The 27,411-nt window shown below is 40.7% G+C and overlaps 1 protein-coding gene across 1 annotated transcript; it reads right to left on the bottom strand.

Annotated features, from left to right (window-relative positions):
* Positions 1-1,701: 1,701 nt before the first annotated feature.
* slc8a4a (solute carrier family 8 member 4a) lies at positions 1,702-17,263 on the bottom strand. Its single transcript, XM_068331369.1, has 7 exons — positions 15,971-17,263; positions 15,297-15,814; positions 6,153-6,259; positions 5,462-5,580; positions 4,362-4,461; positions 3,306-3,578; positions 1,702-2,359 (listed from the first exon to the last, which is right to left on the bottom strand). The coding sequence occupies exons 1-7, from the start codon at positions 17,261-17,263 to the stop codon at positions 1,980-1,982; spliced, it is 2,790 nt and encodes a 929-aa protein (XP_068187470.1). The 3' UTR covers positions 1,702-1,979.
* Positions 17,264-27,411: the final 10,148 nt, after the last annotated feature.

The raw sequence follows: 27,411 nt of genomic DNA, 5'->3' as shown, positions 1-27,411 counted from the left end.
CTCCGCATCGAGAGGAGCCAGATGAGGTGGCTCGGGCATCTGGTTAGGATGCCTCCTGGACGCCTCCCTGGTGAGGTGTTCCGGGCACGTCCTACCGGGAGGAGGCCCCGGGGACGACCCAGGACACGCTGGAGAGACTATGTCTCCCGGCTGGCCTGGGAACGCCTTGGAATTCTCCCGGAGGAGCTGGATGAAGTGGCTAGGGAGAGGGAAGTCTGGGCTTCCCTGCTTAAGCTGCTGCCCCCGCGACCCGACCCCGGATAAGCGGAAGAGAATGGATGGATGGATGGATGGATACTGGTGCCTCTGCTTAAGTAAAGGATCAATCCATCCATCTGTACACATTTATCCTTGCAGGACAGTCAGCTGGGTAAGGATCTCTGCACTTTTTTTTATCTGTCATCAGGTTAAGCTTAAAGATTTGACTTTTAGCTTTTCCCTGTTTCATTTTAATGAACGACTACATAATTTTTATGAACCTCAAATCTAAATGGTGACATTCTTGGAGTATTTTAAATGTGCACATTGATGTTTGCTTGTACATAATCTTGACAGAACCCACCTTAAGGTTATTTAAAGAAGACTAGGAGGCATCTTGTGGCATTGTAAATCAGCAACATTTATTTCCACTTTTCATACATTAAACGTGCATATCAATAAAACTAAAATTGATCATATAAATACCTCTAAGTTTACAATAAATATGGCTCTAGGGTTCTAGGTTAAATAAAAAACTTCAATATCAACTGCTGTGCAACACAAGTAAACACTCTGAGGAAGTACTGTACATTAATTCTTTTTTTTTGTACATCTGTCACACCACCTTATCATAACCGTACCACCATTAGGTCCTAATAACCCTGCCTAAAGTCATCTGAAAAATGTGCCTTTGCTCTCTGCTGTGCTTTTACTAAAAATGATGTTGGAAAAAATGTCAGTATGAGCATGGCGGATTAGACGCCTGCAGTCCTCTTATCCATCCATCTGACTCCACCTTTATTTGCAATGAACACCTGTAACGATTGTGGAGTGCATGACAAGATAGTGCCTTTCACATTTTTGTGCTGAAGAACAGAGCATTTCACACACACACCCACGCACGCACACACGCACACACACTTCATAGTACTCTGCTCCAGGTTGACTTATGTAATAAAAAAAAAACCCTGGCTATGTCCAACATGACACTGATTGTGACAGCATTGTGGGAAAGGGGATCAGGCAGTGAAAAGTTAATGATACAGCTTTGATTCACAGGTACAGGAACACATCAACACATTAACAGCCATGTCAAAATATCACATAGAGAACCTTAAAGTAGATTACTGAGAAATTCTTTATCTGATAACGTGCAAAAAAATAAACACACCTACTCGTTCACAAAACTCCCACGCACAATGTTCATCTTTCACATGATACACAATGAGTGTATAGTTTGATTAATACCAACACACAAATGTTTTACAGTCACTTCATCCTCAGTAACGTCTTTACTTTCATATAAATGTCAAGTATATTGTTCTCCCCTGTCGTCTTTTATCACCCACTTCAAATTCAAGCAATCTTTTGAATACTTTGTCTCGTTTTGTGCTTCCTTACCACAGAATAAGTAAATTGTCCACACAAATAGAGGACATAATGATAGGAATTTTACATAGGCTATCAAGCAGCAGAGGGTTTGATGCACATTTGGCTCGTAACAACACTTTGATCAATGTCCACTTAAACATAACATTTCAAAAAAGGACGAGGAGTTGAGAAAACGGTTAAATTTCAGTGGCTAATGCTATTCTTCACAGCATAGTGGTGGTAGCAAAGTTATACAGTCCAAAGATTCAAAGTCAATCAGATATTGTGCGATAATAATTAATGTTAGAAATAGATATAAATTGTTGAGAAAATAGAGAGAAATAGGGAGGAAACGCATTCTGTAGAATGTAAACAAGGGGAGGAGCTGCGTCTGTTGGTGTCCCTCAGTCTCAGAAGCCGGGAACGTGGCAGTAGGCCTCCAGGGAGGCCAACAGGATGTAGATGAACCAGAGGGTGAGGAACATGAAGAAGGTGAGGAGTTTGGGTGTCCGTGGGCCCCCCAGCTCTCCGCCCGACACGTTGGCACGCCGGCGGTAGAGCAGCACCAGCACACACACCAGCGCCATGATAGTGAAGAGGGTGACGGAAAAGGCCAGGGAGCCCGGGTTCACCTTGAACACCTTGCCTTTGGTGTGCCAGTAAACAGCGGCGATGGTCCAGGCCACCCCGATGCCCAGGAACACGTTGACGGCGTTGCTGCCGGTCACGTTCCCGATGGAGGCGTCAGCGTATTGGTCCTGGATAGCAGCCACTTTACTTGCAAAAGTATCTGCAAAAGAAAACCCAGACACAATGCAAAAGAGATTGGTGATCAATGCACAGGAGGAAGTATTGTCTTTACAGTCCTTACAGCTACAACAAACTTTAAAAAGCCACAGTCTGGGGCACAGTCTGATCATATATTAGAGTAAACTATGAGATATAAGCAGTAATATTATGCTACATCACAAATAATATTTGATTTTTGTTTTTACTCTTAGTTGCTTGTGATTTGTGCCCTTATTAAATAGAAATACTGTTGCAGAGAAAACTTGGACCGCAATGGCTTTATCAATAGTTCATGAATCATTAATCAATTATTTATTGCTTGGTTAAGACCATAGCTGAGGATGTGTGGTCATTTCAGGTCGTGCACTATAATACAGTTATAAATCTGATTAAAACCTTTGCTTGATTTATTAGTTCTGTCTGGGGGACAGAACTCTCAAATGTAAAACTACATCCAGCAGCTAGTTAGCTTAGCTTAGCCATTGATGATGAACATGAAAAGGTGATTTGCTGAGCTAACTGAAGAAGATTGCTTGGTTTCTTGGTTTAGTTGGTGAAGCATCGCTGTGACTATCACGGCATCGTGTGAGATCGCCGCTGCTATTTAGCTTGTCATCAGCTGAGAGCGGCTAATAACACCTGATAGCTCGAGAATGCTGGGAATGCTACGAAAACCTTTCTAAGGATTCGCATCATCGATTCATTAAATTGTCTGACAGCCTGTGACAGTGGTGTTAAAGACAGAATTCTGTAAAAATTAAGATGTCAATAGATATGGTAGATTTTTATATATTCAAATAGAATAAAAATAGGTTTTAAAGTATTTTCAAAGTGCATTACTAGCTATGCCTCCATATCATAATTATCTGACATATATTTTGGTGTTCCGGGCTGTGGAGAGAGTATTTAGTAATGTACATCAAACTGAGTCTGCTGCAGACACACACCTGGAACAGAGGTACCGAGGGCCACGAACACCACGGCAGTGACCGAGTCTTTGAGGCCGATGGTGCAGCCGAAATGGGAGGCCAGGTCCCCGGTCACGGCTGTCAGAACGCCAATGAGGGAGATGGAGACAAAGAAGCAGGCCCAGCCATTCCAGTACTCAGTAGGTGGGACAAAAGCAAAGAGGACTTTCCAGAAAACCGTCAGGAAGTGCATGATGTAGTCAAAGCAGGATGGCAGGCGTTCCTCCCCACTCTCTTCTTCATCGTCATCACCTGGTGAAGACAAAATAGATGAGTCCAGGTCTGTAAAATCAGCACAGACTTACTGCTGCTGTCTTTTTTGGTGTCAGGTAATCGGAGGATCATATTCCTGTTATCCTGCATTAAATATACCTCATTTGAATAATAATGAATTGCAGAAAAAGACATCAGAACTCCAGCTCGAGTCTTCGATGGAATCAAATCAACCCAGCTGGGACTGCACTAAACCCCGCCACGTTTGAGCTGGTATGTAGGATTTGACCTTTTCGCATCATTACAGTAATCTTTAAATATTGGTAATGGGATAGAGGCAAATATATATGAGGAAAATATGCATTTGATTTGTGCTTTCAGTCTCTCTGCGTGCAAATCTGTGTGACTGAAACGAGAAGGGAAGAAGTTAAGATAATGCTTTGACTCGTGCAGATCTAGAAGGTTCACAAGGCAAGTGAATGGCTTTTGAAAGGGCAAAATAAAATGGGTTCAGCATATTACCTACATCTACATAAATTCTTCAAATGATCCAGGACAAGCCAGCCGTTTAACATTTATGTGAGCGGCGTGAGTGTGAGATCTTTATTAGACTGTCTGAAATATAACTTTTTAAAAATCCAGCCAAACTCAAGCTGATACAGTTGAGAGTTTGTTCAAGTTACACCTCTATATAGAAACAGCTTAACAATGACGCAGGTGAAAAAGCAGCTGCTGGGCTATATCTGGTTGCAGGATCAATCCTCCACAGGTCCGGTCACAGAGGGGTGAACGGATAAGACATTTCGGGAAGCAGCAACTCACCTGCACTGACAGTGACGGCACTAACAAACTGTTCTCTCCAGCTGCTGCTCCCCACCACCAGAGCCAGGTTGGTCTTTTTGATCAGTTTGTCCACTGTGCTCTACAGAAGGATGCAAAGACAAAGAGAGCAAAGATAATGAACTGATGAGAGGAACAGGAATGGGACTATCAAAGTAAACTTAAACCCGGTATATGATACAAGGAATATTGATTCGGTGAATTAAGGAGCTATTAACTCTGCTTTCCCTCCCACTCAGGTGCACATGATGAATTTTTGGCAGCACAAAAATTGCCTGAATTAGGTTAGCTTTATTGCAGTGGAGAAACCAGAGCTCTATGCATCAGCGTATAAACCTGGAGCCCTTTTTAACCTTTTTGACATCATGTCAAAGATCACAATTAGTGTAAAACGAGCATAATATTTTTGCTTTACATTTTAAAATGCATAATGCAAAATGAAATATAGGCTTATCTTTGCGTTTTAAGTCAGGATATCTGGGCCTCTCCTGGATCAGTTCAGAATATTTCCTCGTTCAATCTGCTTCATGCAAGATGTTAAACACCCCGAAATTCAAGGCAGTGCAATAACAAAATAACTGATTACATTACAGCTAAATGATGCAATTTTCTCTATTTATCTGACTGTTTGGATAGAGTGATGAATGACTGCAGAGACATTCCATGCATATCACTGATCATTTATCTACTATTCCGAGCTAGAATGGACATTCACCTTCAACAGTGATACCCAAAATACTGTGACATATCTGATATTGATCTACAATATCAATGTTCCCAGACATATTAAAAAAATAAAGGAGATAATAAAACAAATTGTTCTCAATCAAAGAGTAGAATTGATGTCCTACAATCTGCAGCTGGTGCCCATGCCTTATTTAGTTTAATATATTTCTTTGCCCCACCTTCCGTCACTACCCTCTGTTCTAGTGGAGGTACACAATAAAACACAAGCCAAAATTTGCGAGTGGTCAGTAGAAACTGTTACTCTCATATATATACTGAGTAAATGAATTCATGTTTGTAATATTCTGATATCTGATTCGTTAATGAGTCTCTGGGGTAACGATCTGGGTCCTCACTTTGAATTCGTACGACTCCTCAATGACAACTTCCAGCTTCGTGTGCTCCCCCAGACAGGGGCAGCCCATCTTTGACACGTCCTCCGGTCCAATGGCTGTCTTATTGTCATTGGTGTCTCCTGCAGCAGAAGGAAAGGCGAGCAAATAATCAGCCAGCATTTCCCATATGGGCTTTAATTAGAAAATAAAACTTCGTACCGATAATAAGTTTCCATCTGTGCTGTCACATGACATTAAATATTAAAAAATAATTCTGGGTCGAAAACATATCTGTGAAAGTTGCATTAACCGGTGCACACGCACACACGCACGCACGCACACACACACACTTGATAGCACTTAAAGGGGGATGAGGAAGTGACCACACACTCATTATGACAAGTCAGCTACATTTTTGCCCACATTCCCTGCAGTAGATTTCACCTTACTAAGCAGTAACACAGTGCTATCACTGCTAACAATACATCTAACTTTATTTATTATCCAATTTTATTTCATTTTCAAGCTGCATGAAACATTTTTGTGTGATCGTCAGTGGAAAGGGGAATAGAGAGACAGCAGGACAAAATAAGGTGAAAGGTTTGGTTTAAATATAGAATTAGGGTGAAAAGACTCGATGTAAAATGTATTTTAAGCCACAAAATAATGACGACAATTCGCTGCTGTAGCGAGCAGCTGTGCCCCGTCTCACCGTGTCTCTGTCCCACCTCCAGCAGGATGGGCTCCTCCAGCACAATCGTGAAAGTCTTGTTCTTCTCGTACTCTTCATCATCGATGATCTTCACATTCAAAAGCTTCCTGAAAGGAAGGATGGAGCCAAACAGAGATTGGTCATTATTGAGGGAATAACATCCATCATCTATCTATTCTTCTATCTATTTTATATATCTATTTTATTTATCTATTTTATGTATTTTATTTTATCTATCTATCTATCTATCTATCTATCTATCTATCTATCTATCTATCTATCTATCTATCTATCTATCTATCTATCTATCTATCTATCTATCTATCTATCTATCTATCTATCTATCTATCTATCTATCTATCTATCTATCTATCTATCTGTCGGTTCATCACGTACAGTATTTATTTATTTATTCCCAGTATCCCACAAGAGGGCGGTCTCCTTCTTCATCACTAATTCCATTAGAATAACTTGCATTTAAATGCATTAAAATAGCACAACCTCTTCCTCCACGCTTTAAGCTATACACCATGGAAAATCTGATCATTATTTTGTTCTCAGCGGAAATTAAATATTGCACTTCCAAGACTCACTTGGGTTCAAATAAACTCTCAATTATAAAAATAGTCGGTGTTGTTAAATGTTAGTGCTACCCAAACATGTGAGGATGTGGTGTCAAACCGTGACCGACATATTTGCCTCCTTCATTCTTCTTCTCCTACACTGTCACAGTGTCTTTCTCTCCCTCTCTCTCCGTCTCCATAATGATATGTGGGTGGCTGTCTATTTCTGTCCACACTCATACACTCAGTATTCAACAACATGCAACGAGAGCTTATGCTTGCGGAAGAGAAGAAGTTTATTTTAAACATGAACGATACGTCATCAACTGTCTGATACGAGGGGAAGAACATATCTCCTAAAGTGGACCTTATTTCAGTGTCATGAGTACAGGAACACAAAAGGTCTCCTTTAAGGCCTTAAAATAAAATGTGATAGTTTGGTTGCTATGGAGTGCATTCACGTAGGTGCAATTTTTATATTGCATCACACTTTGGGGCCGATACTATTTGTCCTGCTTTTGTGTGTCAAGAAGAACATGATGGACATTAAATGCTGCAGACCTCTAATTATAGTGCAAGCCAGAAATGAGAGGCTATCACACGCGCTTCACAATTTGCGTTAGGTTGATTGGATGGCAATTCCAAAATAAAATATAATGATTACTAGATATTCATTTTAGACAAAAGGTGGGAGATTGTGAGCAACTTGAAATTGTCGAGAGGCTCTCAGTAATGGTAAAAAAAATAAAATTAATAACAAATTGGGGATTAGCTTTAAACCTTTTAAAATTGTAATTTGTATTTTTAATTACAACCCTCTTCCCTAAAGTGAGAAGAAAAGGAATATTAAGTTGAAAATTGTACAAAGACAACATATCAGATGTTGAACATGAGAAATGTCATTGTATTTGAAAATTATGTGCCCATTTTGACTTCGCGAAACATCTCACAAAAGTTGGCCTAAAAAAAAAGACTGGAAATGTTGAGCACTTGGTGCAACGACTCACAATCAGTTGGATAGAAACATGACTGGTTGTAAAAGGTTTTGAAGCAAAAGATGGGGAGAGGTTCACCACTCTGAGGACATCACTGACATCACCGTAGTAACAACTGACAGCAGTCTGTAGTGAAATCATGGGATCAGGAACGCTTCCTAATGCACTTGACTGTGAACACAGTTTGTTGTTGCTCCATTAATGACAGCTGGAACTCCAACAATGCATATTTGTGAAGGCATCATTAATGCTAAACAATATAACATTGTTCACTTTAATAATCAGCTCACTTGGAACTTTTCATGTGTTATGAATCAATATGATAAATCACCACAATGCAAATGAAGCTCAGGGAGGCTGATGGGAGACTGGCAATCAGCACAATATACTGAATAAAATATTCATGAGCACTAGCTCTACATGTTCCACATATTTTTCAACACTCATTGGCTTTTTTAAAATTACAAATCCAAAAAAATCAATGAGTGTTCAAAGTGTGGGAGAAAATTTCTCGTGGCCTCCTGGGTCTCTCTGAGTTGTCGGATGAGAAATGAAGGTTGTTAGCTGGTAGCCACTGGGTTAATAAAGAGTAAAAGATGTCAGACAGAGTTCAGGCAGTACAGTTGTCATGACTAGATGTGAAATATAAAGCTATAGCTTCAGTTTGTTTGCAAGGAGAAAAAGCTGGAGTGTGACAGTAAAAGAGCAAAACAAATTAATATCCACAGACGCTCCTTTAAAGCTCACTAATTAAAACATTACATCTGGTTTCATCACACAAAGAAAAATGTCAGAGACAGGATTCTTTGTGGTTTTATGGGGTGTTAACGATTTCTTAAACTCCCAATAAAACCACAACTTGATATTTTGGCAAGTCAGTTTATTAAAATGTTCTTCTAGCCTTTATAATTGGTCATAAATTCGTGGGGTGCTTCCTAAATGTGAGTTCATGCGTCCTCTGTCGGAGCCAAATTGTACAGTAGCAGCGGACGGCTCTGCTTCCTCAGCCCTGTGCAGGTTGATGGAACATCTCATCATAACAAGAACAATTAGATTACATTCAGACCGACATTTAACATTTTGCTGTGTATTATAATTTCCACCCGGCGTACTACTTTGTTCCTGGGTATCATTTCTGTGTAACCATGACGATTGCTTTAGTATCTGTTCAAAAACGTGAAGGCCCTGAATGTCCAGAGGACTGATTCACGTGTGAAATAAACTGCAGGCTGCTGAAAAGTCTGGCTCTGTCTCTATACAAAAAAAAAAATTATAGAATGTGCCAATGCTCTTTTTAGTTTTAAATTGCTGTCTAATAAATTAAATTACAGTTTCTGACTGCCAATCGACAGCCAAAACATATGAGTCGTATAATCTGGCATTAACCTGTACATTCAGGGCTGAGAAAAGGAAAATACAGGACCATGAGGGCGGTGTGGCGGCTGTCACCTCTGGAGAGAAGGACTCTGTAGGAACTGTGACCTTTTTTTTTATTCAGGGTTTCCCTCTCCTACCTATTCTGTGAGTGGTTTTTTTTTTAAGGATGCTCCTGTTTCCTCCCACAGTCAGAGACAGTGGTAGTAAATCATGAGGATGGAGACTCCACACTGCCTACAGGTATGAAAGTGAACGTGTTCATCCTGGGAGAGCATTGCACACTTCTAAACTCTGAATCCTGGGAAAAGCTCTGGGCTCCCAGAAAAGCCTGACAGGAATGAGGTCAGTAGGAAGAATGAGTGAATGCAAATGTCAAATACCCTTGAGTGAGCAGAGTGCCCATTATTTTTGGACTATAGATCACTCCTCATCATCTGTCTACCTTACTGCCAGGTCCTTGAGTAAGTCTCCAGCAGATGGACTGTTGTTAAGAATGAACGATAGACCAAAGGCTTTTCAGAATAGCAGATAAAACAGACTGAAAAAAAGTTCTCACTCCTTTAACGCTGCACATTTGATCTGGTTTAGTATCAGAGACTTTAATAGATTAATAAATCCAACCCACGATGAAAACAAAATGCTTTTTCTGATGCATCCTCATTACGTTATGTTAAGCTGTTGCACAAAAGAATTTTATCTGAATCTTAACACACAATTTAATTTATATATGTTTTTAAATTACATTTGCTTATTATTTGAGATGTAATCAATTCATATCTTTGTTTGAGACAGATTGATTTCTCTCAGGTAAGAGCAAACACAAAAATATGTTTAAGATTAATTTAATTTTCAGTCTTTCCCTTGTGCACATGCACTATATTTTTTATTTTAGAAGCTCAGTGAAGTGCTGGTCCACACAGGTGCCCCAGAAAAAGAAGGTTGCTGGGTTGAAACCCATCCTGGGATATTTCTATGTGGTGTTTAGGTGTTCTCCCCACATTGACTTTGATTCTTAAGTGCTCCAACTTTTTCCTACAGTCCACAAACATACAATGTGGGCAAAATTTAAAAGTTTTTTTAATCAATTTTATTTTAAAATGACTAATGAATAACAAGCACATTTAATTTAAGAACATTCCTGGAGCACCTTAAGCTTCATGAGGGATTTTTTTTTTCAACTTGCGACAAAAATAATAATCTTGTGGTCACGAGATAACAACTTGTAGGCATAGGATAAAAGAACTCTTTGTGGATCTTTAGGGACTCTGTGGGTATCAAAATTCAAATTCACATTCAATTCATGTTTATTTTTTTCATTTACAATAATGCATTCAATTTGATTTGAATATGTCCTTTGATCCAATGCACACACGATGCATACGTCGAAATATTACAAGACTAAATTAAATCTGCTGGTAATGAAGTCTGACCTACTTCTATAAACTCCTCCTGGTGTTTCTGTACCGGGGCTGTGCATCATTTTCTAACAACACTCATACCCCAGCATGTTTAATTGAACTTGTTAAGATGATTAAAATTAATTAAAGAAGTGATCAAACAGCATCTGGACTTTAACAACACTGAACACAAGTTAGTTACGGAAGCTCAGAGGGTTGAACAGACTTCACACAGCAAGAGAGAGAAAAAGATTTACACCACACACGACATTTTGTAAAACTGTCCAGTCCCTTGTTAAATCACAAAATTGACTAAATAACGTTTGCACATATAACAACTACATCTACTAAATTCATGCATCTAACAATTTGCAAATTAAATTATTAGCGTTCCATAAAATACAAAAACTTGTTCTGAAAATTAAAAATTAAAGCTCAGTGTGGCATGAGGCCTAATTGCCTTAAAGTTGTTGACTTCAAATAGACGATCAGTTTCTAGTGCATCCTCAGAACTAGTTGTATAATATGCTTTTAATAGAGATGTTTTTGGAGACACACTAAGCATTATACACCAGCTGCCAGACTTGGTTTTATGGGTTCCATTTCTTTTCATTAGTTTGTTCGTTTTTTAAAGTCAAGAGGTGGACAATATAGAAACTGTGTGAGTCTTTATCTGTGTATAACAGTCAATGTGAACATTTACAGCTCATCTTGCAAAGCAGCAGCTTTTATAAACCGAAAGACTTGAACTACACATCCAGTGCAAATCTTAGTCTAATTAGAGTCAAAGGGTCAGACAGCAGCAAACCCTTTCTGAGACTAAACTTAAAAAGTCTCAGGTCAGACATGAACCTGTATGACAGACATAAACAAACGGTCTGGTAAACTTTCCAGAAACTCATTTGGTACAAAAAGTGTTTCAAAGACATATAAATAAACTTTTCTATGTCTACTTTATCGAACTCTCTTGACACAAAGGCGTTATATTACCTTGGTTTAAAAGAATGATCTGGATCGAGATAAAAATGATTTCGTACAACTAATTCAATGCAACAAACCGTTTCTTTTCAGTGTGTGAACATTATGTAGTCTCGACTGTGGAGTGATCTTTTGTTATTATGTGCACAAAAGTTTTGGAGATAATGATATATGACCCTCTCATAATTTGTACTTGCAAATGTTGCATGGAAGCACGGCGGAGGAGACTGCTTAATGATACCTGAACTAATGAGCGCTGGGGGGATGATGAGATGAGACGAAATTCAATATAGAGCACAAGAACTGCTCGCTGCTTCAGACTGCTTGTAGGACGGTCAATTAGTTTCTCAAGCCTCCTCTGCTCACACCTTTTCACATCGATCCCAATCTCTGTTTCTGGAACCGACCAATCAACATTCACACCGGCTGTGTGGCGGCGAGGCAGGAACCAGGGTTCCATCATTAACCGTGAATACGACTTGGGTGATGAGTCCCACCCACGGACTGCCAGTGTTCAGTAGGTTAGCCTCTACACATGTTAGCATTTGCTAATTGTCACTACAGGTGCTGCTAGAAAGACAGGCAACTAGATTGTAAGGATCTTCACTGCTTGCTTTTTAAGCTTCAGTAGGTTAGTGTGTACACATGCTAGCATTTCACAATTGGCATTCATGTTGCTAAAGGAAAAGTCAGTGGGTTAAACACGCTAAGGACTCTGGGATGATGTTGGGTCCTTGCCAGCTGATTGAATATCAATTCATTCATCTTCTACACCCGCTTCATCCGTTATCGCAGGTCGCTGGAGCCTATCCCAGCCAACTGGGGGCGTGAGACAGGGGACACTGGGAGCGATGCCAGCGCACCGCAGAGCCACATATAGACTGACAACCACGCGCACACACACTCACACAAATAGAAGCCGACCAATTAACCTGAAGCGCATGCTTTTGGAGGCAGGAGGAAGCCGGAGAACCCGGAGAGAACCCAGGCAGACATTGGGAGAGCATGCAAACTCCACACAGAGCGGAACGCGAACCTGGAACCGCCTTGCTGTGCAGCGACAGCGCTACCCACTGCGCCACCGTGCCGCCATCTGATTGAATATATGAGTTCTAATTCAAACTTTTCTCCTACTTGGTGAATTTTTAACTATTTCAAATGCATTACCCAACCCCGACTCAACTGCACACCTTCTATCCGTGATTTTCTGGGAGTTCAGGGTATAATGGATCCTGATTACAGTGAGAAATAAAGAAAACTCAAGGAATTGATTTCCTTTTTCAGAAGTGATCTCACAACTCTTTCATCCCATCTTATATAACTGCCCCCATTACCCACCTAAACCTCAACTAGTGTACAAAAAATTCCACACACACACGCACGCACACACACACACACACACACACACACACATGCACACGCACACACATGCAGACACACACACACATAAAACATGACTCGATGAAGCTCCACACAAGCATTTAGGGTTTGTGGGATCTTCCTCTAATCCATGAAGGCAGTAATCTAAAATGGTTCTGAGTGTTAGCCTGTTTACTTTAGCTCAGAGTTCTGTGTCTATACATCATAATCATTTTACTGCAGTGCAGAATTGAGATGATGAACCATTATTCGATCGCACGGCTGGATTTTAAAGCCTTCCTCCATGTCAAATGTGTTTTAGCTCGCCCTCTTCCTCTTTCGCTCCCCCCTTTACCGTTTCAAACATCGACTAGGACAGACAGATGTACAAAGACAAAAAAAACACATCTCGAAACAGACACAAACACACACACAGAGCTGCCTGGAGGCTTACTGCCGACTGTCAGCTCTTTGTCCTGAACTCCCAGGGAAACATCGGGTAAGGAAAATCAACTAGGCTTGAAGGACAAACTTTGGCTGCCTGCTGATCAACAAGGAGCCCAGATGGACATTTAACACACAAGGTAACGGTTATTGATATCTAATACAACAGGTGAAATACGTTAAGATGATGTGGCGAGCACGCAGTGAGGAATTTTCACCTGCATCTTTTAAGAGCGACTCCAAATAAAACAACCTCATAAAAAATTCAGTCTGAGATGAGCTGAGCATAAAGCAGCAGCAAAATGTGATCTCTTAGGTAGACTTAGAAAACAGCTCAGAAACCATTGGGAAACTTTGACTCCATGATTGTGGGAGCCTTGATCTTGATCTTTACCCAGTGAATAGAGATGAACGCTGCTTTTCTCTGATAATAAAATGTTTTTCTCAGACCTTTTGCTAACAGATTAAAGCGTTCCACTCGCTTTTTCAGATAAACAAGACTCTGTGATTTGACCCGAATGGACTCAAAGGAGTCACCTATGCTCTTCGTGCTCCTGCGTCCCTTTTCAGTTCTTTTTTTCCTCTTCAAAGAGGCAGCTGAGCACAGATTTTGTTTTCTCTTTGGTCATATTTCTGCAAGTAAACTGTCTTGCTCTGCTGGATCCTGCTTTTCACAGTCCTCTCCTGCTGCACGGGGAAGCCGGGTGTGCAGATGCTCGTGTGATTGTCAGCTTGCTTCAGTCAGATGAAAAGACTCTTCGCTCAGTAGGTGAACATTTCAGTGAATGCTCAGTCTCCATTTTAATGCAGATAGCAGCCGCCAGCCTCTCATTCCACAATGTTGTTACACGCTGCTGTCTCGTTAACGGCAGCTTCCGAAGGTGTCTGCACTGTGTTGAGAACTTTTGGGATTCCTTAAACCCCTCGTCATTCTATTTAATTGCTTTGGGTTCTACGGAAGCTGATTTTAACTCCCTTTTGGAGCTGCATTTTGTTTCATGTGGGTTTAAAGTAGATTTGGTGCATGAAAGTGTGGATGCACACCCTTCAAAACATAGAGAGATGAACAAAAAGGATCAGATAGAAAGATACACAAGCAAACTGACAATCCTACGAAAAAATATATTCAAACATTGCATCCCATGTAAGAGACAAATGATGTGATCTCTATTCTCATTGTGCTCACCTGCGTTTCCTCCCACTCACCCGACCTACACAATACGCCTACACACGAACCCTGGAATCGTCCTCACACAGACGGATTCATCTGACACATTTTATTCCTTTGTTTTGTCCTTTTGGTAAGCTGTAAATCATTTTCTGATGAGCTAGATGTGGTTAAGAGGTTGTTTTTTTTTTTAATGTGTTGTGGATAATTACCAAGTGCTTTGCTCATCACATCAGAAAACAAACAAGTGTAGCCGTCATTCCAAACCAAGAGAAGAGCTGGAAAAACATCCCACTTACGCAGCTCGCTCTGAACCATTCCTCTCTGCTCTGATTTCATCTGTCTCTGCTGGCACATCTATGAATCTTTTAGTTGAAATTATCATACAGCTTTCATCGCAGCCACCTGTTAAAATGCCTCCCTTCCCTTACCTGCTGGGTAACACACCTGTCTGATATTTTTTCTGTACTCGGTTGCTAACATATGCTTCCTTTGGTTTCAGTTTTCATGGCTTCACATTCCACTGAAATCCCAAAGGACTGCTTATTTATTTATTCACAGGAAGCTGTATCACAACCTCTTATCCTCACACATCCTTTGTAAGGATCTGAACCCCTCAAAGCATCTTTCACACTTGGAAGTTGTTATTTTATCCTTTACCATAAAAAATATCTTTGTGGAGGAGTTTAAAACTTGAGCTTTTAGCTTGAGATGTTTGATCAATTGGTGATGATGAAGAAGAAGAAGAATAAGAATAAGAAGCAGAATAAGAAGAAAAAGAAGCAGAAGCAGAAGAAGAAACGCTTCACGAATTTAGAAGAACAACAAGAAGAAGGAGAACAAGAACAAGAACTATCACTCACATGGTTTCATCGTTCTGAAACTCCAGTTTGCCGGACACTTCCTCGTAGTCCTCCCCCGCCTTGGCGGTGCCCTCGATGGTGTGGTAGGGCACTGCCACCTTACCTCTTGCCCCGGATGTGCGATGAACCTTCACCTGCATGTTGCCGATGCTCTCGCTGACCCTCGTGGAGTTACTCTCAAAAGTAAAAATGCCAGCGTGGTCGTCATCATAGATGGTCACCGTGGCGGTGTGAGCTTTGCCCAACGCTGCCTTTGGGGGAACATGCGATGAGATGCCCACCGTACTGTTGCTGGACGCAATGGAGCTCGGCTCCAGAACAGAGACCTCGGCTCTGTGCACGATGCGTGGATTACTTAAGCGAACATAGAAGTGCTCATCCTCTTCAAAAATATCATCATCAATCACACCAACAGTGAACTCTTTTGTTGTCTCGCCAGGTTTGAAAACCAAGGTGCCCTCAGCAAACTCGTAATCGGAGCCGGCATTGGCTGTTGCATCCTCTGTGCGGTAGTCCACCTGTGGGCAACAAGCAAAGGAATTAACTTCATTAAATATTTACCATTTGGAGTTAAAATAAAATTCTGAATTATTAATGTTTCAATACTTCAAGCTGCACAATTTAATTGAAATTGGCATTAAGTTTTTGCAAAATTGCTGCCATCCCATGTTTACCTTCACGGTGCAGCCACTTTCCCCTCCATGCCGGCTCACCGACAGCTTTAGTGAGCCACAGTTCTCAAAACACTGGTAATGAGAGGGTTCGAATTGCAGGTAGATGGTGTTGGGATCTTCCTCTTGGCCACTGGCCTCGTGGCAACTCACCACCTTCCTGGCCTGGTCAGCGGCGTGCTTCTTTAAGATGTTCCCGGCTCCAATCATCATGCGCGTGGCTTGGATGCGGTAGAAAGCCCGGCTCTTCTGCTGCTGGACTAGCACTTGGTAGTTGGCCATCTCAATCAGCTGCTCCATGTCCTTCTCCGGGTGTCTCTGTTTCAACTCCTTCAAAGTGCGAGCCATCTCTCGGCGGGCCTCTTCTTCTTGATCTTGCTCCGCTGTTGTTCCTCCACCTTCCTCAACCCCCTCCAGCATCCCATCCAGAACCTCTTTGGGATGAGTGTGGGAGTTCACACCTTGTCCATCCATCTCCAGGTCCATTTTAGTAAACATGGCATCGCCCTCAGACTCAATGATAATGCCTCGGTTCTTGTCAGTGCGGTAACGCTTGTGGACATACTTATAGAAGAGCAGGCGCCGATCTGCGATCCAGGCTTGCAGCACACAGAGAGGGAAGAAGCAGAAGGTGAGCACAGCCTCCCAGACGTCCACCTCTCCGGGGCTGAACACAGACAGGATGAGATACAGCCAGATGTACGCAAATATGCTCCAGGCTGCAGTGACAAAAAACACCCGCAGGTGCTTTATCTTGCGGGTTTCATTTTCTGGCACCACGTAGACGCAGATAGCGATAATTATAAACATATTGAAGGCAGCGCTGCCCACGATGGTGCTGGGACCCAAAGATCCGGCCTCGAAATTATGACCGACCACTTCAATGACGGAGAGCAGGATCTCCGGAGCAGACGAGCCCAAGGCCATCAGGGTCAGGTTAGATACCGTTTCATTCCAGACGCGAACAGTGGCGGTCGTCATCTCGCCATTGGGTTTCTTGATGGTGATCTCCTTTTCCTGAGAGGTTATAACCTCAATGGAAGACATGAAGCGGTCTGCGATGATGGACATGCCCAAGAACATGTATATAAGGGCTGCAAAGTAAACTATGGCACGTGCCACCTTGTCGCCCACTGCAGGATTTTGCGGGTTCCACATGGGCAGCACGACACCTTCAGAGCAGTTATCTTCACTGGAGCAGTTGCCTGGTGTGCCGCCAGTGTCCTCATGGCTGGTATTTCCCTGGGAGAACTGAGTGACTCCTGGGAGCAGAACCAGTAGAATGGAGATGAACATACACGGAGTGACAGATGGTGTAAAATTCAGGATAAGCTTGTGCAGAAACATGGCAGGGTGATGATGTTTGGAGTCTTCCGAATCCGCCGGAGTTCAATCTACATCAAGGCATCTATGCAAAACTCTGAAAGTGGGAAGGAAAAAAAAATATATATATATGAGGAGGATGAGATCATCACAGTCTGTGTCAGACATTTATCATTCGGACTTCTATTCTTTAAGAATTCTCTAAAAGCAAACACCTAAATATCACAGAAGCACATGCAGTCATGCTGTTTTGTATGCTAATGAGGTGAGATCCAATGATTTGCTTTTAGTTTGGCCCCTGTGAATCAATGAGTCATTTGTATTGAACTATCCTGTCCAACTCCCACATGTATCATGTGGTATTTTTTTCTGAGGTAGAAACTTTACCCTCTGTACCCGCAGTATTGAGAAAATAATGACTCAGTGCTAGTCCAACATGTAGTGTCAGGATAAATGGATTCCAAAAATAAGCTCCACTGACAATGAGAATAAAAAAAATAATAAGGAGAGCAGCTCAGAACTACTGATAAAGTTACGATAAGATCATTCAAAGCAGAAACAATCTTGCTCTCTTGTCTAAGGGCAGAACATCTCTCAACTCTAGATTGTAATATATATTTTAATGCAAAAAAAAATCTACTGAATGCATTTTTGCCTTAATGCGTAAGCTGTTTCGACTATGTCAGGGGACAACTTAGCGGTTCCTGGCAGCAACAACAAAACTGCCACAGTTTAAGCAACAATGCTATTCAGAGGATTTACATCTGCATCAACAGTGAGAAAGAGAGGAAAGACACTGAGGTATGCTATCTGGTGCTTCTTAATTAAAATTTTAAGACCATTTCCACCTTAAAAGAGGTTGTCAACCTGCAGTAGAAAAGACCTAATAATGCTCTTACATACGACGCATTCTCTCATTGACATGCAGCAGAGAATAGCTGCATGCTTCACTCTGACCTGCATTAAAGGAGTGCACGTCTTCTATCATGGTTACATTTGAGGGTGAAGCAGCACAGCACGGATTAAATGACCATGTTAGAGGTCTAGGATTTGGCTAAAAATGACTGTAAAGGTTGTATTTGTTCAACGATTCTGTGACGGTTCTGTGCGACGACTCATCACCTGTCTGCCGATCAGACAGAGGTAAAGTCCTGCAACATCAACACCTGCAACAGGCAGGAGGAACACAGCCACTTGGGAAACACGTGACCTTCAGGTTGGTTCACAAAAGGATGCCTCATCCATGCTCAACACAGACATTTTCAGAAATTCCTGGTGCAAGGAGCAAGATGCTTTAAAAGCCTTGAGACGCATTAAGCTCAAAACAGCAGCCCCATCAGTAAAGAATGGAGCAAACAACAGAATTTCGGTCAGTGAGAATCAAAAATTTCGTACCATCACACAATAGCATAGAATAGAATACAATAGAATACAACAGAATACAAAAGAATATTCCTTTCTTTTGACACACAAGCCTGCAAAAATTTTGAGTGGGTGATGTTTCTATGGTGAAAGCAAGCTCTCCAGTAGAATTAAATACAGGGATAAGACATGTTTTTAATAATACTATAGAAACGAATCACTGAAATCAGCAGGTAGCGACAAGCTGGCCAGGGACACAAGTTTAGAGGGAGCCTGACTTGTTTCTATGGGGTATAAAGGTGTTTTTTTTTTTTGATAAGCACAACAAAGGTGTAAATATTCACCTAAATATAATTACTTTATACTCTTTTCACCAAATACGTTTCATAATTCTAACCATGTGAACCACCGACTGGGATTGTCCACATCATTGATCATATTTAACATACATATGTCTCAACTGACCCCCTCAGGTCAGCACGCATGTGTGTTTTTTTTATAACTCCACAATTATCCTCATCTAAAAAAGAAGCCAAAATATTTGACCTAAATATAGTAAGAATGACTTAATCCGCAAACATGTTCCTGTTTGGTGAGCAGAGGTTTCATGATGTCAAGTAAACACGCGTACATAATGAGTCACACTTTGATGCAAGCCCTGGTTTGGTGTCAGTCTCGATTTAGAATGGGATTTTTCATAAATGTCATTTCAGCTATGTTGGGAATGAAAAACAAAAACAGTTTCCGATGAAAATGACGCAGAAGATGTCCTAACAAAGACAGAAAACATGTCTTCATTGAGACCCTGTGCCTGATAAATTCACAGAAATAGTCACAGAAATAGAAAAGGGACTATTAAAACATGGAGTGTCCTGGTGTGCATGCTGTGAGCTTCAGAGCGCAGGATGATGTAGAAACATGCGCATGGAGTGTGTGTGGGGGGGATTATGTGTTATGTTTTAGATTACATTTCCTTTTTTCCTTTTTAATATTCTAACATCACTTACCTGGTGCAGACTTCAGTGAGGCAGCTTATCTTTCATGTCCCTCTGTGGAATGACAGGTAATGGATTGTGAAGAGAGTTACAATGAAAACTAGCTGGATTTACACGAGTTACAAGAAACTTATTAAATGACAGGAATACAGAGCCAGGAGCAAGAGGATTTAAAATGCACAGAGAACCTAGTTGCAGACTAGAGACAATTAAAAATTGAAATTACAAATTGAAACAAATAGATTATGACAGATCCAGAAAAGAAAAAAAAAAAGTCCAATATCTCATAAGCAGGCTGTGCACTAATAGATTGGTCCATTTGGTGCGCACAGCAGGCACAGATACTCACAGAAAGCCCAGAATCTTATCCGGACCCTGGCCACAGTGTGGCTACCCTGCACCAGCTCCACAGAAGAACACACTCCGTGTGCCAGTCACACAGCAGACTGGTGAAATGGTGTTGGCTTGTTGCGCTGTTGTCTTGGAAATGACGCGTAGCTCTCCACGGTGCTTCTCTGCTATTTTTCCCCCCTGATCTCTTTCCTACCTCAGCAAACTTAACACTGTGGGATTAGTTGCCTTCATCTATTTATCTTGTTTCCGATGGTGGTGACACCTTCCGCAAGGCTAAGTGATTTTTCCCACAAATTCCACAATGCGTTTTTTTTCCAGCTTTATCCTCTCCAGACTACGTGCGATTGTTGATGCGTAAAATAATAAATTAAAACCCTGACACTGTTCCCTCTCGTCCTGCTTGTATCAGCCCGACTTTTTTTTTCTTTTTTCCCCCAAAACTGACAATATGTGCAAGAATGTAAGAGTGTTTCTTTTATCCGCAAAGAAAAAAAAAAAAAGAAAAAAAAAAAAAAAGAACTGAGACGGGAAAAAATGCTTTCCTGCCTGAGGTGGATAACGCAAAAAAATTCAAACAGTGCTGCACATGAGAGTAGGCGTGAATGGATGAAGGTTTGAGAGGAAGCAAACCACACATTACACAGATCAGGACGAGATGAATATCAAGCAGAGGGATGGTGGCGGACAAGAAAGAGGAGTGTGATGTTATGCAGATGGAAAAAAAAACTGTCTTACTCTTGCGGTGGGCAGCTTTGGCACAAGAAACGATGAGCGAGAAGAAAAAAGCAGTAACACTGCAGAAACAGGGGAGGAGACGTTCAGAAACAGCGCTGAGCGCACGGCCGGTCCTCCTGACTGCGCATCAGGAGTCCAAGAGGGTTGACCATTTCACTTCAACATCCACAGAATCCGCTCATGATCGTTATCGGTGTAATGTGCTGTCAAATGGAAGCGAAAGGTCTGATGTTCGTTTGAAGGCTTTCAGATGCTGCTGGTTGCCTGCAGGTCTGCTGTAGGCTGGTTTGTGCTCAGGATGGAGACTAGAAAAATTAAATCTACACCTATTGGGATAACCTAGTGTTCAAAGCGTCTCCTCCATGTCTCCATATGAGGAGAAAAAACAATCTAAAATAGGCTTAAAGTCTTCTTTTTCTCTTCTTCTTTTGTTTATTTCTTTTTCCTTTTCTTTCTTTTTTAAAAAAAAAGCCATAGTTAGCTTTAACAGCCCTTGGGGAGAGGTTCCTCACACACCAGGTATCAAGATTAAACTTTATGCAAAGAATACAGGGACAATATGCCATTAAAAATATTCTGACCTTTAGTGGAATTATACTGGTGAGTATTTTTTGTGATTAAGTCATTCAAAGCATCAACAAGAGGTGAATTTGAACTGGGCGAACACAAATGGCACAAAGCTGCAAAAGTAGAGTTGAAAAAGTTGACTTTTTTCTCCTGGATGTGTGCAGGATATTGATGACGGAACTGCAAGAGCACGACTGGAGAGTGTTTCCATCCACATGTCCATGCAGACTTTGTATTTCACAACTGTTGTGAGGAAATGCAAATGATCCCATGGTGATTATTACATTAGGGAAGCCAGACCAAAATGTGTTCTGCTTTGGTGTGAACACGCCAGGTTTTAGCATTCAGGTGCAGTTGGAGCCAAAGCTCCCAGATTTAAAAGGGAAGATCATCCTGCTCCTCTGGAGGCCTGCTCAGTCTGTGAAAAGAGTCGTAAATCTCCTGGAGGACCGACGGGGGTTCCTGGAGTTTGAAAAAACAACCCAGATGATGTAATTGTGATGTCATTAAGGTTCGAGCTAACTCTTGAGTTGAGACTTTTAAAATACTTGACAGAAAACCTGTCTCATAAACTGGAGGCTTTAAAATAAAAACTGAAAATCATAAAGGATGCAACTGAGTTGAATCATGGGAAATGTAGGAGTGATGACAGGGACTGGAAGGCCCTTTTCTTCTAGCGTCTGCTTAGGTTATCTTAACATTGCTGTCAGCATGTATATTTACCCTATTCTACATTTAGCACGTAGATATTAGCATGAGCCTTTATCCTGTCAATAAATGCGAGGGTGTTTCAGAATCCTGTAACTGTTGACTCTGGAAGTTTGGTACCAGCACCAGAACAACATTAGCGTCCCCGGAGCCACACTGATAGGGAGGCTAAAAATATATCTTTCATTTGGATACAGTTGGTGGATGATTACCTGTAATAAGGAATGGAAGCTGCAGATTACCCACCTGAAGGGATGATTAGGACAAACCTCTGAGAGCAATAAAAGAGATTATACTGAGATCTGGAGGAGAGAGAGTAGGAGGGGAGGGGAGTCACCTCAAACATGAAGAGGAGGAAGAGGAGCATATTGACATTAGCGTTTTTTCACTCAAACCACCGAACGCTGCACTCAAAATGTGCCCAATAGAATTCCTCATGTTGTTTACTCGTTTGACTTTGTGCATTTTGTCGATTAAAGGGAGAGTGGACCTCTCAAATCACTCCCATTAAAGTCAAGAAGGTCCTCCCATTGGTGTAGTAAATAGATGGAGTCCAGTCAATACACAACAAACAATGCAAAATGCTGCATGTCTGTATAACTACTGTTCGTGGAAACACACTCAAACACTTCAAGTTGGATTAAATATGGTTTTGAATAGGAACATGTGTTATTTTCAGTGACCTACTACTACCATCCTCTCATCTGTGATTCCAAACTGCAATAAAACATTATCTAAAAAAATCTCATCAAAGATCCCTTCCTAGTAACAAACAACCAAACCAACAAACCAACAAACAAATGCTAGCCGAAATGCAGGAAAATTGTAAAAATCATCATCATAACAAAAAATACAACACAAATACATCATAAAAATGACTTCATTTAAAAGCAGTCTATTGAATTACTTTACAGCTGAGCTGTCTGATATTATATTTATCTTTGTGTTTCTGCTTATATTAAAGTTGGAGGCCACCTGAGGCCCGACTTGCAAAATAAAAACCTGCGAGTCGATCTCAAGGTCCAATTATTACATTTTTCCTAAGCCTTTAAAGTAATCCAGTGTCATCACGTGACAGTAAACCTATCAAAGAGTGTTGTCTTTAATGTAGACAAATAGTTTAGTCCATTACAAACTACTGGAGAAAGCAATAAACAAATAAAACAAATTAAAGTGTTCCCGACAAACTTTTCTTTGTTTCTCCACACCTGCTAAATTTAACGTTGGCCTCTCTGAGTTACTTTTTAACCTTTATTAGTCCGTATATATCCTCTGATGAGTGACCACCTCTACTCTAAGAATCCAAAGGCTGGATATTTTTGGTATGCTTGCATATAAATCCCGTTCACTGTCTCCAAACCCTTCTAAAAGTTGTGGAAGCAGACAAAGAAGTGATTATTAATATGAAATCACGGCCGGAAGTTCATGATGAGGCCACAAACACAACATGTGAAGAAGGTGTCTTCCTTCTTTAATTAATATTTATGCACATCTAAAGTGCTATCATGCTGAGGACAGCAGATAAAGACAATTTTCCTTACCAATTTTCTGAATGAACAGGTTGGAATGCGTCCATTAAATCACACGCGCTGCTATGGAGCTCCTGGTACGGAAAAGAAATGCTGAATGCAGCCCGCTGTGTGTTCGTGTCATCAGATCATCAGACACACGCTTAAAGAGCACAAAACATTTGATTCCTTATTGAAAAGCAGCCTTACTGGATTTGTTGTGGTTGCTATGGTAACTGTTCAGATAACTGCATCAGTGGATGTTAGGGACATCTTTGTGGTTGTGGTCCTGTTGAGAATTCTTCTGGCAGGCTCTTGAAAATTTATTTTGAGGGTCATAGAAAAATTTAAATGAAATGGAAGAATGTTCACTTGAACCACAGAGAACCACTTGAACCGTAGATAGATAGATAGATAGATAGATAGATAGATAGATAGATAGATAGATAGATAGATAGATAGATCGATAGATAGATAGATAGATAGATAGATAGATAGATAGATAGATAGATAGATAGATAGATAGATAGATAGATAGATAGATAGATAGATAGATAGATAGATAGATAGATAGATAGATAGATAGATAGATAGATAGATAGATAGATAGATAGATAGATAGATAGATAGATAGACAGACAGACAGATAGATAGTTTTCCTGATTTAGGTACGTGTGTGTGTGTCTGTCTATGTGTGTGTGTGTGTGTGTGTGTGTGTGTGTGTGTGTGTGTGTGTGTGTGTGTGTGTGTGTGTGTGTGTGTGTGTGTGTGTGTGTGTGTGTGTGTGTGTGTGTGTGTAATGTGTGTTGGCGGGGGTCAGCTCCTCATGTCGGTCATCAGGCTTTACTGACATCCAGTGAGAAGGTGAATGTGTCGCGTTCACATCCAGACATGCAGTAAAACCATTGCCAGTGGAATTCAGAATTCAGCTGTGAAAATGAGTCACTTGTAAATCAATGCTCTCCTAATCTGACCATCTGTTGCTGCCTCTCATGTTGCCATCTTGTGGACAAATTAAAACGGTCCAGTCTTCCGTTTCACTAACACACCAATTAAAAATGCGTTTGGAATTCCACACACAGATTTGACACAGATGGATTGTGATCAGTCTTCATGGCTGTACTCTTCTGATCTCATTGTTCTCCATGAAACCCAATTTCAGTCATTTCAATAATATAGATTTTCATTTTATGACTTTATTCTGTCTTAACGAATGTAATCCCCATTTACTTTAATGGTTGTTAAACAAGCCGGTCAATGCGAGGCTAACATTCTCCCTTCACCATGACCATTATAATGATTTTGGAATCTTTAAAATTGATTTAGAAACTTATTAATAGCAGCAATTGAACTTCGATTATAATGAGGGATATTTTGAGAATGTTTCTATAGCTTTTCATATTTACACTGGACCATTTGTGTTCAGATGTGTTGTTCATTTCATCAGCAGAATGCAGAAAGACCACTGGGAATTTCATATCTGAACAAAACTGCAGTTACTCATTATCACCACTAGAGGGAAGCCGAATGCCAGCAATGAGCTGCACTCATGGCTGCAAGTAGAGAACCTAGAGACCACTTAGTGCATGTACACGAAAACACATCTAATTACTTTATTTAGTCATCTGTTTATCAATATATAATCATAAGCTCAAAAATCAATCTGTGTTTGACCCTGACCATATCCATGCTACATCATGAGATCAGCAGGAATAGATTGTCCTCCAGTCAGCCTCTAATTGGGGCTCAATGTTAAAACCAGGGTCATAGTTAACTATAACTTATGTGTTGAATTTAATTTCACTAATAAAGGCTTGTGTTTAAATATAAACACTGTATTAATAATCTAATAAATATATCAAAGTTCTCACTTTGACTCCAAATATTCACTTAGTCTAAGTGAATATTTGGTGACTTAGAACAGTTTGTCAATAAATGGTATAATTTTTCACGATAATTGCCCAAACAGTTTAGGAATATTAATACAAGTTAGAAAGTAAGTTTTTTTTTTCCAAATGACAACACAGTTTGACCAGAATGCAGGGAATCCCTGATCATCAGCGATACATCTGTGTATGGAATAGACCAGAAACCATTAGATGGCTAACACACTAACCCAGATTGCTCGGATCCAGCCATTCCCTGGTCTGTACTATAACCCAGATTGGTCTCTTCACACCCCATTATAATTATCAGTCATATGGACTGCTATGTGCTGCATGTCTGCTCCTCACACTGAACGGCCATTTCCCTCCACATAACAGGCAGATGATGATTCAGAGGTCTGCAACTGAGCTCCATATGCAGAATGTACAGTAACTGTAGCATAGACATTGGACTGCATAACAGTCCACTCTGTTTGTAGTGGTTTAGTCGAACAAGCTGTGTGATTTAAAATCTGACATGCTGGGCCTGAAAATGGCAAAGTCAAATGTTAATGTGGCCGTCTGCAGGAATTAGCTACAGTAGAATCATGAGCATGACAGAAAAATCACTCACACCCTGAGGAAAGCACAAGCTGACACCCGTTAGTCTTTTTAATAAGTCTAGTGCATTAACATAAAGGCTTTCTAACTTTCCAAACCACCTTGACAGCCTGGACCTTGGTTTTTTTTTAATGCTTTTTATTTATAATTCTTCCACCTTTCTTAATTTAATAGCCTTGACACCCGGATAGCAGATATAAACTATATTCTTATATTAAAATTTAATCACTTGACCAGCTTTATCTTTGTGCTTCTGCTCGACAGGTGGGGAACAATTATTGAAGACAGGAAATCCAAAGGCCTGGAAATCCCGCCCCCACTTCAGCAACTACAGGACAATTCAGACTGTAAATTCTATCTGGCCTATCTGTCACCTTCTCTCTCTGTCTACCTCTCTCTTTTCGTAGCCCTGTCTCTATCCCCAGTATATTCCCTGTCCCACCCAACCTGTCAAGGTGGATGAATGCCCTCTAGAGTCTGGGTCCTGCCCGGAGTTTCTTCCTCAATGAGGGACTTTTTCCCCACCACTTTTGCTTATGCTTAATCTGGAGGGTTCTGTTGGATTCTGTTGGGTTCTGTTGCCTATTGGGATAGGACAGGATGGCGGCGCGTGCACACGCAGCGGCTCCTCTCTCCCGCTAGAGTGGTTCTTTTGTGTGCTTTTTTTACTGCCCGTGGGTCTGAGAGGACTGTAATTTCATCTGTGCTGTATGTCGTGCATATATGGTAGATTTTACAATAAAGTTGACCATGACAATGATTATGACTATGCAAGATGTGGTGCTGGTAGTGATAAACTATCACTCTGAGGAGCTCTGAGTCATCATCAGACCACAAATCGACACTTTGGATTCACTCATCAGAACTTTATTTCACCCCAACCGGTATCAAAAGACAAAGTTAATGAACTCATAGATAAACTTTACTCAAAAGTTATTGGAGACCAGGATTGTGCTCTTATTCTGGACAGAACCAAATTAAAAGAGTAAAAGCTGATGTTATGTTTTGAATCTTAGCTTTATTTCATTAATATGAATTATTATAAATGTGATTTTAACCAGTTTATTGGTCAGGTGGGTCTCCAAGAGTCTGGTGGATAACAAGCTCTTATGTTATATAACAGAAGGTTGCAGGAGCTGAGATGATTTATGCCAGCTTCCATCAAAAGAAATTGTTCAAAGCGTCTCCTCTGGGTTCATGCATGTGAAGCAACTCAATTTAATTCTAGAAATAAACCCAAAGTAGAAACAATAAAAATGATTATTTGATGTAAAAAAAAAAGAAGAAGAGATCTCCACATATTTGCATTAAAGCAAAAACGACTAATGGTTGCACAGTTGCAATATTTAGTTTTTTGTGACTAATTTATTGAGAACTGTAATGGATTTATAAGAGCATAGTAGGAA

This window comes from Antennarius striatus, chromosome 13 (genome assembly GCF_040054535.1).
Source record: "Antennarius striatus isolate MH-2024 chromosome 13, ASM4005453v1, whole genome shotgun sequence".
Taxonomy (NCBI): Eukaryota; Metazoa; Chordata; class Actinopteri; order Lophiiformes; family Antennariidae; genus Antennarius; species Antennarius striatus.
The sequence above is the reverse complement of the archived record's forward strand: the minus strand, read 5'-3'. Positions and strand labels throughout refer to the sequence as shown.

Bases quoted from the DNA above. Each gene is read 5' to 3' on its own strand.
- slc8a4a (XM_068331369.1), bottom strand. From the start codon at position 17,263: ATGTTCATCTCCATTCTACTGGTTCTGCTCCCAGGAGTCACTCAGTTC. The intron at 6,260-15,296 runs GTGAGTGATAGT...CCTTCCTTTCAG, and splicing joins TTTCAGAACGATGAAACCAT to GAAGCTTTTGAATGTGAAGA. The intron at 3,579-4,361 runs GTGAGTTGCTGC...TGTCTTCACCAG, and splicing joins TGCCGTCACTGTCAGTGCAG to GTGATGACGATGAAGAAGAG.